The 12,804-nt window shown below is 45.7% G+C and overlaps 1 protein-coding gene across 1 annotated transcript in view; it reads right to left on the reverse strand.

The window, feature by feature from the left end:
• Positions 1-4,522: 4,522 nt before the first annotated feature.
• USP6NL (USP6 N-terminal like) overlaps positions 4,523-12,804 on the reverse strand; it is a 65,869-nt gene continuing 57,587 nt past the window's right edge. Inside the window, exons 14-15 of the mRNA XM_029286208.1 lie at positions 5,917-6,072; positions 4,523-5,868 (exon numbers count right to left, since the gene is read on the reverse strand). Of these exons, the coding sequence (XP_029142041.1) occupies positions 4,523-5,868; positions 5,917-6,072 (1,502 nt within the window). The remainder of the gene's footprint in view (positions 5,869-5,916; positions 6,073-12,804) is intronic.

The following is a 12,804-nucleotide window of genomic DNA, read 5'->3' on the forward strand; positions in this document are numbered from 1 at the left end:
AGAGATGAGCACCTTCTCCTATGTAGTCAACAACAAATAGCAGAGTAAAATCTTCCGGGACTCCATCCTATCTCAGAGGGGCCACGAGACCCAAGCCAAGAGTTGGTGACCGTGAATTGGCTTGTGGTCCTGCTACCGTGGACTGCAACCGTTTCCGTCTCGTTCTGCTAAGCAGCCTTGAATAAGGCAAAAACCGAGATATCGAGGCACATCCGTAATTTTTTCCAAGAGGAAAAATAAAGCACCCTCCAGGTTTTGCAGGTTATTATGAATTTAACCGTTGGATTCTCTTTGCCTATTATTTTATTTAAACTACTGCTTCAAAGCCGTAACCTAGATAACTTTGATCTGGTTTCAAGACACAATGAGTGTGACAGGCTATAATATCTCCTTAGGGGGAAAAACTAAAAAGATTCAGTCAGACTTTGCATTTCGGCTTCCTTTGACAGCCACTTGGAGACTGGCACAGAATACACAATCGTGATTTTTTTTAACACGTTAAGAACACAGGTCAGGAAAAAAAAACAGCAGGAAGACATGATTAAAAAAAACTAACAAAGATGACATAAGAAAAATAGCATATATATATTTTATGTATAAAAATCTACAATACTTAATAATCTCCACGTATATCTTCGCAGCTGCCACCATTTCCGCTGCTAGCATCCAGTAAATTGTACAGCTTCAATTTCACTATCATTATTACAAATCACAAAGCCAAAAGTTTAAACTTTGAGATCATGACATAATCACATGGGTTATTATACATACATTTCTAGACTGCAAGAAATGAAACTTGAAAAGTAAAAGACAAAGTATTATTTGTCAGTTTAGAACAGGGCTAGGAAACAGGTCGTCCTGAAGGTATGGAGTGCAAGTCCCATCATTCCGTCCCATTGGCTACAGCGGTTAGAACTGATGGGACCCGGAGTCCAATGTCCTTTGGAGGAACACAAGTCACCCATAGGGTTTTTAAAAAATATAGATATATAAAAAGGTGAATTCTCAAATTAATTTTAAAAATTGCAACTGATGTCCATCATGTAAGCTAAATGTTATTTCATTTAAAAAAAAAAAAGACCACACTACCACAATAATGCCATTCTGCAGCAAACGTAGGCACCAAAACAAGAGTTTTGTTTAAGGCAGGTCTGTCCAACTCACAACTCAGAAAGCTCACATAGATCACAGACCAGGTTTGGTGGTTTCAGCGTGGGAGGGATTGACAAACCTGTCAGTGGGGTTGCCTGTGTGTGTGTGTGCAAAATTCAGGCCTCAAGTTTGGTGGGTCACAAATGTCACCAACCCGATGTAGTGTGGAGGGAGACCAATGCAGTTTGACCACGTTTGCCATTTGTGCAGCCAAGACAAAAATCTAAGCATCTCAGTATTTTTTTTGTTCAGCATTTTTATTTTTGTTGAGTGGGCCGGTGTAGAACGTGGGAGATGGTTGTGCTGTTCAGAGTTGGATGACCCAGAATGACATTTTTAGCTATTTTCTACGTTAATGTTGGATCTTTCTGGAGGTCTCCTGCTCTGTTGCTGCAAATTTTAAGGAGAAAGGAAAACATGATGGTCAGGTTGGACAGACTAAGGCAGTGGTGGCGAACCTATGGCACGGGTGCCAGAGGCGGCACTCAGAGCCCTCTCTGTGGACACGCGCGCCATCGCCCCAGTCCTTCAGCTGGGTTTTATAAAACCTTTTCGCTTTAGACCTCCACCGCTGTGTACAAGGTTCGCCATCACTGGACTAAGGCGTTGTTGAAGAAACCACAGTGGTGGGGTTTGCATATTGGACTGAGCTGCAAACTCTTGTCTTGCTGAAGCGCAGAAGAGGTGAAGTTCAGAGAAACCCTAAATCAAAAACATGTTGAGTTATTAGGGCCACTTCTTGTGGGCTTCAACTCCCAGAATTCCTCAGCCAGCCATGCTGTCAGGAGAATTCTGGGAGTTGAAGTCCACAAGCCTTCAAATTAACAAGTTTGGAGAGCCTTGATATGCTTGTGCCATGTCTGGAGACCCTGGAGCTGTATTATGGTTGTGAACCAAAGACGGGGGCCTACGAAGAAGACCACTCGTTCCTTCCCAAATAAAACTAAATAGTTGCTGCACAAATAGAACTAACAAGGATATCTGGAAACCCTGGATGGGGTTGGGGTTGGACAATGATCTTTGGGACCAGAAGTGGCTGCCCATCCCCATTCCCCAAAACCTGTGGGGTTAAGATCTCTACATCTTTTCCCTGAACTACTTATTCCAGCTCTTTTTTTGCCCTACATGATAAATATCAAAAAAGTGAAAATTCCAAGATGCAGTAAATTGTTCTGGCTTCCCAAGGATGAAGGAGCACTTCAGCACGAGACTTTATACCTATAATCATCTTTTAAGGGCCTCACACTACAGCAGCACTAGCCCAATCAAGGGCATAAAAGTCTATTGCTCTTGAGGAGAAGATGTTCAAGCTTGTTACGGGAACGGACAAGGATGCTCCAGAGGAGAGGAATGGGTGAAATTACAAAACAGAAGAGAAGAGAAACAGCTCTTCATTTTGAGATCGCCACAAACCCCCGCTAGGCTAGGAAGCTTCGGTGCTCATCAACTCAAGGCACTACAAGGTCAAATTGTTATCTGAGCACAAAAGAACAGGCTGCAGAGAACACCTTGGGTCACGGAGTACCCCGATCAGCTTAGACGCAACTTCCACTCGCCAAGTTGAGCTCAACCAATTAGTGGTTTCGTTTGTTTTTTTAAGGACAGCCATGAATTAGGTGGGTGCAAAATTGTAGTTAACAGCCACCGGCAAACCCATAACGGAATACTGCATGCATCTCCTCGGACATCTTGTTTCACACGTTCTATAACAGGGGTCTCCATAACTTGGCAACTTTTAAGATTGGTGGACTTCAAGCCCCCCAAATTCCCAGGGAATTAAAGTTGCCAAGTTTGGAGACCCCCTGTTACAGAACAATAGTTTCGGTGCTGTTTCCCTTTTGGTGAAGTAAAAGACATCCAAGTTTTGGATGAACTTGTCCACTGTGTCACCAAAACCACCCTGGAAGCCAAGGTCAGCCTCAGCGCGAGCCTCCAAGGCAATTCTGCTAGCGTGTATGACAGAGAGGAATAAAAGTAACCTTGCTATCGTGTTTTGAAAGCACCGGATGTTCAGTTGCGGAAATGAAGAACGCATTCAAAGGGATCAGATCTCTTTGGGGTTTTTTTGATGTGAGATATCTGTTTCAGGAAGGCTTTACTTGTCCTTAAAAAAAAAACATATTTCTGGGGTGGGAAAGCAGAGGTCGCTCTTCTGCATGCTTCCTACGCAGCAGGTTGTGCAGTTGGTTTAACAGGAGGCGCACAGCCTATTGTTAGTGTGCGGAACAGAGTCATGTGCCCCCCTGCGCGGCTTGCAGCTTTATAGACACATTGGGGGCATTAGTCCAGGGTCCAAGCCGTACAGATACTATGTGCTCAACCAAACTATCAAAAAGTGGGATATAGATGGGGGTTGAGCCAATGGAACGTGTGCTCATTATGGGTGAACCCCACGGCAGAGGTGAAATCCCACTTGGAAAAGGGAAGAACAGTCCAGACCCATGTAAAACCAGGCCAGTGGCTCACCTCTTCTAAAGCACATTAAACCCTGTACGCTACAAATGCATAAATTGCATTCGCTGGACTTCGAAACCTCCCTACCAGGACACACCTGGGACTCTCAAAATGACAGCTGGCTTTGCAGAAGTCAAGCTTGAAGGAGTCAGTCAAAGACCCCCATATCTGACAGTGTGCTACGATTCACATACAGTCCTGGTTACAGAAGCACCATTTATTGGCTATGTCAGAATGCCACCGATTTGGACACAGAGGTCTTCTTCTAGCTAGCCATATGCCACCACATCCCTCTCTAGAGATGGTCTTCAGAGGACCCAGAATTTTTTTTCTCTTCTGCGGCTACCGAGGCAGTGTGTAAAAAAAAGTCAAAGACGTCCCACCCCCCCGCCCCACCCCAAATCCCTTTCTATATAACGGATGGTTTATAAATTAAATTAAGCGAAAATATTTTTTTTAAAAAGTTAAATTAAAAAGTACTTTGTGGGCGCGGGTCCCTAGACATCCACGCTTCCGTTTTTCAGACTCTGCATCTGCCCCCCCCCCCCAGCCAGGGGTCTCCTGGGTCGTGATCTCAAGTCCAAAAAAGCAGCTGGCTCAGCGGGGGCTTTGCAAATTTTAGGCCACTGGGTCGTTTCCTCAAGGAAGCGACTGAAGCAAACAACTGCCACGAGAGCCACGGGGGGGAAGATATTGCTACATTTATCAGATTTCATTTTCCTCTGCTCATTTCTCAGGGTCGGCTTTTGTCAAAAATGTAACACGTTGCGAAGTAGCGTTATACTTTTCTACACGGAGTTCGAACTGTCCTGTGGAAAGAATACTCGTTTGGGGTCAGTCTCGACCCAAAGCCTGTTCTTTTCCTGGCCTTTTAGGTGAGCGGAAGTGTCTGTGTGTGGGGGTGCTGTTGTTTTTTTCAAAGCAGCACTGATTCGTTCATAGGCAATCCATCGGCCTGGTGTCTGTAATGGCGGGCGGGGCCAGGGGAACTCGGATACTGGTAGGAGGGGGGGCCGAGTTCCCCTGAGGCTGTCCTGTATCTGAGAGGTCTGTCCGCAGAAAGGGTGGGAAGGTTGTGGTCTTCAAGAGGCTGAAATGCTGGATGTCTCTTCAAGTTAGCCAAGTGGCTTCGGCCACCGTCTCCACCCCAGGATTGTCCATAGGCTCCCGGTCTGTACATTAAAGGGGGGTCTGACCATTTTTTATGATCGGGAAGATAATCGACTGGAGGAATTGCAGGATGGAAGCCTCTCGGTGCCCTGGGGCTGCTTGGGAAGGTTTCATCTGGGACAACCTCTATCCGACTAGAAGGAGTCACAACAAGGTTTTGGTGGAGGGCAGAGTAATTTCTAGGGGGCTTATCAGAGAGCATCTGATGAGTTTCCATCTCCGGTGGAAAATCGGGAATATACAACTGAGTGGCGGAGCTGGTCCGTACCCCGTGATTGTACTGCGTAGCTACAAAGTTACCTACTTTGGTAATGTGCTTTGGAGAAAAACCTTGGTATACAGGTGGATTGTTATAAGAGGGTGGTGGCTGTCTCATGGGAGCGCCAACAACTGACCCGTCAGATTGGGATGAATATCTGGGGACTCTGGGCTGAGAGCTGAAGGCATAACTGTTGGATATTTTTGGTGGACTAGATCCATTCTCGATCTCTTTTCTGAAACTGTTGGTGAAAGCTGTGTTCCTTGGATTTGGCAGAAAAACTCTCTCTGGCGCCTGCTCCACCAAGTTTTCGTTCTCCAGACCGGCTTCGGAAACGTTGTCGTACTGCGAGGCGTTCGATCCGCGCTTGCTTTTGTCCACATCCCAAACCCGAACTTTTTGCTTGAGGCTGAGTAGCTGAGCTTCGTCGTCAGGAGCAGGCGCTGTCCCGGCCCTGCCCTGCTTTGGTGATCTCGTCTTAAACTCCAGGGTGATTTTGGTCGTTTTTTCCGTTATCTTAACGTTGGAAGGTTTAATCCACCGCGGCACAAACTCTTTCCCTGTGGTTAATACTGCATTGGAGTTTTGGTTCGCAGCTGCGTTGTGTTTCTGCTTGGGATCGGCCTCTGTTTGCGTCTCAGGCTTTCTTCTGGGGTTCTCCCCGTCGTGCTTTGGCAACCCGCTTTGTGCGTTTAGTGCTACCGGCTTTTGCTGATGTCTCAAAATAGGCTTCTTTTCCAGAGAATTTTTTCGCCTTTGGCGGTTTGGCGAGCTTTCTCGGCCTCTCTCTGCTCGTGTTGTGGGTGGGCTCTCCCGGTTTCTCTTTGTCCGTGCTGTAGGTGAGTTTTCTTGGCCTCCCTCTCCATATCTCCTTGGCGAACCTTCTCGAGGGCCTTCTGCAGTCCTCTGGCTTGCCCGGGCCTCCTTCGCTACACCGTTGGTTTTTTGTCCATTGACTAGATGGGTGAGATTCAGCATGGCAGGCTGACTGTCAGGTGGCATTTTCCCCAGCTTCTTTGGAAATTCATCCTCTTTACCTAGAAGGCGAATAAAATTAACAATTAATACGTCTGCCAATTAAATCGTTGTCATGTATTAGCTTTATACAGCCTCCAATCAGAGAGACTCAAGGCAGCTCGTAATTAAAAACTCAACAAATAAACAAATTCTTACCATGAGCTCATAGACAGACTGGCCTGTTTGTTTGTTTTTTAAAAAATAATGCATTATAGGGTATGAAATAGATGAAAAGAAGAATGCTGGAAGGTTTAGAGATAAACTCAACCCTCAGAGGTTAGAAGCTACAGTCGATTTTATGCTCAAATGCAAGCAACCTCCACCCTCCCTGGATGGCAACAACTGCAGGCAGTATGTCTGATTATCACAAACTCATTCAAGCAAGCAAGGATTTTCTGGGAAATGCAATCCAACCTTGTATGATCCAAACTATACCGACTGGATGTTTCCTATTAAGTGGACAGGTCTGGCTTTTCTGAAACCTCAGCAAATCAAGGTCTTAATTTTAAAAGATTGCTGAACCCCGTTTCTGAAACTTGGGCGCATTTCAGCAATTACTTGGGAGATGGAAGGGGGAATTTTCCAGTCTGCTGTGAATTTGATAGATGTGCATCTTCTAACAGCCACAGGGTTGAAACGGAATACTGGATGAACTGAATGATATTATATTTACTGGGGAATCACGATCAGTTTCAAATCTCTTGCTCTCCAAGAGCAGACTGCACAGCGAAACTATTTTTTTTCCTTTAAAAAATGGAAGTGGTGGACTTAATCGTTACGCTTTCTCAGAATTGGGTGTGACCAAGTCCTGCCTCTGCTTAAAAAGAACCATCTGCAGCTACGGCCCTTTCCCTGATTTCTAGCAGAAGAGCACCCCTCCCTCCCCAAATCTTGGCTGCATACCTTACGACAGAGGTCCCCAACCCCTGATCTGTGGACCGGCACCGGGCTGCAGCAGGCCAGAAACCGGGCCACACAAACAAGCAAAGCCCCACCCACAGGATGCAGGCAGTACACAAAACCACGCCCTCTCTGGTCCGCGGGAAAAACCTTTCTCCATGGATCTGGTCCCTGGTGCCCAAAAGGTTGGGGGGTCTCTGCCTTACGAGATCCTTCTGAAGTTACCACCAAATTGTAACTTTCAATATAACGCGAGAGTAAATTATTAGACACGATCATTTACATTATTAAAGTCATCACATTAGAAGCATTTCATTTTAAACAGATGGAAACAGAATGAAACCGGAGTTCATTTTTTATCCTGATCTTGCATTGGGAAGGACATGCCTGTCCAGGACCTAGTAGGGCCGTTCACTGGAAAAATGTTGCACATTTCTGCTCTGGAATTATTCAGCAGGGATCTCCTGTCACCAGATAGAACAAAGTAGAATATTCCTTATTGGCCATGTGTGATTAGACAACAAGGAATTTGTTTCTGGTGCAGAAGCTCTCCGGAGACATATAAACAACAAAATAACATAATCATAAGGTACGAATAGGAGAAGGGAGTAGGAAAGATGAGAAGGATAATAGTAATGCAGTCCTACTACATGGGTAAATATCCTTAGACATAAGACAGTGCTGTGGGAATCAGGTGTTCAGCACAGTGATGGCACAAGGGAAACATGTGTCCCTGTGTCTAGTTATTTTGACGTATAAGGCCCTATAACAGCATCCTGAGGGGACAAATTGAAATTGTTTATGTCCAGGATGTGAGGAGTCTGGCTGGGGAATTCTGGGACTTCAAGTCCACAAGCCTTAAAGTTGCCAAAGTTTGCTATGCTTGCAGTAACCTTGGCAAAATGTGAAGCTGCATTCTCTGTAAGACACTATCCCATGAAACAGCAGCAGCCTGGCAACTTGCCTGCAAAAGCATTCCTGCTGCAAATAATTCCGCTCAAAGCTTTCATTTTAAGTTATTTTCATTTCCTCCCATTCAGGAGGAAGTCAGATCTTTATTCACATTCCATCAGGCTGTGTGTGTGTGTGTGTGTGTGTGTGTGTGTGTGTGTGTGTGTGGATAGATAGATAGATGGATGGATGGATGGATGGATGGATGGATGGATGGATGGATGGATAGATAGATAGATAGATGATAGATAGATAGATAGATAGATAGATAGATAGATAGATAGATAGATAGATAGATAAATTTTATATGGTGGCGCAGTGGTTAGAATGCAGTATTGCAGGCCGACTCTGCCCACTGCCAGGAGTTTGATCATGACAGGCTCAAGGTTGACTCAGCCTTCTATCCTTCCCAGATTGGTAAAATGAGGACCCAGATTGTTAGGGGTGAAATATGCTGACTCTGTAAACTGCATACAGAGGGCTGTAAAGCACTGTGAAGTGGCGTATAAGTTTAAGTGCTATTGCTATATGTAGAATCGGCGTAAGCTGTGTTCAAACAAACAAAACAAGGAGACTTAAAGGAGGACGCATAGGGACGGATGATTGGTTTATGGAAGCTGCCGTCACAAAGGTGGGATGAAACTTACAGCCAGTCAACAGCTCCAAGGTTATAAAGACCTCCAGCTTGGAGGCACCTTGCCACCAAATGGAAGCTCCTAAGCCCACAATGGCCCGTTCATCTTCAGACATCTAGTAATGCGACAAACTTCCCTTTATGCAATCGGTCCTCTGACCCCCAACAAGCTAGATGTTTGATCACTGAAGATGTCAGAGGTCTTAAACCTAAGACCTTTTGCAAGCGTGAAGCTATGGTCCTTTGCTAGTTGGCCAATTTGCAGAATTCCAATTTAAAACATTTGTGGCAGTCCTCGACTGCATAACCACATCCAGTGAAGGATGTGGGTAACCAGGGTTAAGACACACTTCTACTTGTCTACATCGCTGATTTGGGCCTGGCGTGTCAAAATTTAGGAAAATGCCTACCTTGACTCTGCTGGCATTCCAACACACATACACACAAACTCTCTCTCTCTCTCTCACACACACACACACGCACACACACACATACACAAAAAGAGGCCTCTCTTCTTCGAATGCTCTGTAAATCGGGATTTGGGGTCTCTGAAGCCTCAGAAAATCACATGAGAACACTTGCATGATTTTTGGATGCCTCAAAAGCTGCGTGAGAGCAAGGCACTCTTGCATGACTTCCAAAGACTTCATGTGTCACCAATAATGGCATGACGTGTCCCCGGTGTGATGTGCGTGTCATAGGTTCAGCATCCTCAATCTATATATTTATTGGGGAGCCCTCAAGAATACTTGTGTGCCTCTCATGCTTGCAACTTAAACCCGCCCATTACCCTTCACCCCTATTTCTATCCAGGTGATCTACACTTTTTAGGTTCCAACAGCATCAACAACACTTCGTCATACAAGTCACTCCGATTCTTCTCCTTTTTAAAATTTTGAGTCAGTGCATACTTTTCCAAGAAAAGCATTGAAATGTTCCCAGGTTGATTGATAAGGCAGCTTTTATTCTTCTTTTTTTTATAGCACACTTAAGGTCTCTTAATTACCATTAAGCTTTCAAGCCATCCAAGGGAAAACACGACAGACATTGTTACCGAATTCTTTCTTGCTTTGAAGATTATTTTCCGTAACATCTCTCCCTCACATGCCAGAGCAAGGGAAGAGTGCATTAGCTCCGGTGCGCACGATTCAAAGCTGTTTAGATGTTAAGATTGAAAGCTCACACCTGAATTTTGAACACTGAAAAGGGCAGGGAAGATCGAAGCTAGAATAACCTTGAACTACACTGCCAGTTCTCCAATTAAGAAGCTGGTGTGGTAATTGAAGTATTAACCATGTATTAACAGCCACAATCACCACTGTTGCCTGGGAAGATCAAAGCCTGTGCACGCAACGGGGCTTGTGAGCTTCTATTAGATGTACAAAATAATTGGGACAGATATTGCACAGCCCACAAAGGCAGAGTTAGAGAAGGGCTCCACACACACACACACAAAAACACAGTTTAAGATTCTCATGGAACTTGCATGTTACAGATCCCATTGATTAGGGATAGTCATCTGGTGGGACCGTGAAAAACCTTCCTGGTGGTGGCCCCTTATGAAACATCATTCCTCTCAAGGTACAGTCGGTTGCCACCCTGCTGCTTTTCTGAAAGACCTAAAAAGTGGCTTTGTCACCAAGCCTGGGGACCCCAAATATAAATGGAGTTGACCAAGTGGCTGGTTTGATTGTTTTGTTGCTGCCATGGGGTGTGGTTTTTTTTTTTTAATGAGTTTCATTATAGGGTGGATTTTTTAATTTTTTTTGTAAACTGCCCAGCATCATTTATGTGTGCCTTGGGTGGCTATATAAATTTGCTTAATAAATACAGATAGTCCTCGACTTACAACGATTTGTTTAGTGCACGGGTAGGCAACCTTGGCTCTTTTATGACTCGTGGACTTCAACTCCCAGAATTCCTGAGCCAGCATGGCTGAGCATGTAAACCGCTCCCTTTCTCCTCAGCATGGCTGCCTCAGGAATTCTGGGAGTTGAAGTCGAGTCACAAAAGAGCCAAGGTTGCCTACCCCTGGTTTAGTGATTATTCAAAATTACAATCTCACTGAAAAAAATGACTTATGACCGTTTTTCACACGGCCGTTGCAGCATCCCCATGGTCGTGTAATCAAAATTCGGATGCTTAGCAACTGACTCGTATTTACGACCGCTGCAGTCTTCCGGGGGTCTTCTGATCCCCTTTTGCAACCTTCTGACAAGCAAAGTCAATGGGGAAGCCAGATTCACTTAACAACCGTGTGACTAACTTAAAAACTACAGCTGTTACGTTAACAAATGCCTCGCTTGGCAAAAAGAAATTTGGGGCTCAATTTTAGCCGTAAGTCGAGGATTACCAGCAACATACTTCAACCTAACCAGGCTCAAACGTCAAAAGAGAGAGTCTGCCGATGTTGTTGATATTCCACACTTTGCACACACCGAAACCATCGAAAGGCTGTTGGGCCAAATGCACAACCATTGCCTTTTGCAACTTTCCCCCCTCTTACGACTTGCTTTCTGTCAAGGCCTCTAAAACAGGGCAAACATGCAACTGGACCCTTGTGAGGAGGAGAAGGAGGAAGGAAAGACAAAAACGGCTGGTTAATTAAAGAGTGAGATACCCGTTCTTTTTCTGCCTCTCAGCGTCATCAGAGCTGTCACTGCTGCTGGTTCTACTCAACTTGGCTGTCTATTGCCGCAGCAACAAGGGCTGAATTCTGCGGATCTCGGTTTGTTGTTAGAACTGAAACTAGTGAAAGGAAGGAGACAAGCTCTCTGGGGTGTTCTGCGCTCTGGCTCTGCGACTGGCAGCAGCACGTCGCCTCCTCTCCAACGCTTGACAGAGACGGTTTGAAATGCAACTCCTTTGAAATCGGGGTGGTGAGGGGTGTGTGTGTGTGTGTGTGTGTGTGGAGGGGGGGGAGCTTCCTTCCATGACGATATGTTTACAGCCGCGCGGTGAAAAGCCAAGTTCCCGTTTTTGCATTTTGCACAAAAGCCGAGGGCCCAATTTGCAACCCTGTAATTACAGCGGGGGACGGGCTAGGAACAATACAGAAAACGACATTATTCGTGCTCATAAGGCATTGTCTTCCTTTTTAAAACCAGCTGACAGGCTTCGAGTGCGGGTTTCGGCTCAGAGTAAAAACAAAACAGCCAGGACCTTTGAAAGCTGTAGGAATTTCTGCTCAGCTGAGCTGGAAAGAAACCTGGTACGCTGAGATTTCTACAGGCAGCCGAGCGGGTTTCTTGACACTCTGCAATTGTGGAAGGATGATATATATATATATTTTGTCCACCCGTCTTCTACAACGGCCAAAGAAGCCTCAAAGACATAAAAGACAGGTAACCCTCGACTTAACGACCGTGATTGAGCCTGGAATTAGGGTTGTAAATCGTGAGGTTCGTGAAGCAGGTCATCACGTCAATGATAGGGGCTCTGTGACTTTTTCCGTATGGCCGTCGTTCAGCGAATCACCGTGGTCATTAAGTGAATCCAGTCATTAAGCAAATGCCACAATTGTTAAGCATGAGTGTATTTTTTTTTTAGAAATTGGAAGTAAATGCTGGTTTGCTGGCCAAAAAAAAAAAAGTCCTAAGCCAGTGGTTCTCAACCTGTGGGTCAGGACCCCATTTAGGGTCAATCGACCATTTCACGGGGGTCGCCAAGCAAGGCTGTCCGCCATTTTTTTCCCCTTTTCTGGGGGGTGCCTTACTTCCCTTGGGCTGGGCCAGCTGGTGGTCGGCCTGCTCCGTCTCTGCCGCTTGCCAGCTACGCCTCAGCCGGCGCAGGGGGCGGAACCACGCATGCGCGGCGCTCCCGGGCAGGGAAAGTCCTCGACTTATGACCAGTTGGGTAGTCCTCGACTTATGACCAGTTTAGTCCTCAACTTACGACCGGTTTAGACCTCGACTTACGACCAGTTGGGGTCGCGGCATTAAAAAGGTTGAGAACCACTGTCCTAAGCCATGGTTACGTAACGATGGGACACTGCAAACAGCCATCAATGCAGTCCGACTGTCGAGCACCCAAAATGCAACGTGACTGGGGAGGCTTCCAATCCAGTACCTTTTTTTTTGGGGGGGGGGGTACATCGTAACTCTGAATGGTTGCTAAGCAACCAGTCGTTAAGTCAAGAACTACCTGTGCATGCAGTTGCAGGCTGCTACCTTAGTTCGTCACGTTAGAGACACGTTGTCCAAACATGCATGATGCCCAGGCGTGAATAATGTGAGCTACGTGGCTTAATATAAAATATCCAGGGTTC

Source organism: Protobothrops mucrosquamatus, unplaced genomic scaffold (genome assembly GCF_001527695.2).
Source record: "Protobothrops mucrosquamatus isolate PMUCROS unplaced genomic scaffold, P.Mucros_1.0 scaffold3100, whole genome shotgun sequence".
In the NCBI taxonomy this organism is placed as follows: domain Eukaryota; kingdom Metazoa; phylum Chordata; class Lepidosauria; order Squamata; family Viperidae; genus Protobothrops; species Protobothrops mucrosquamatus.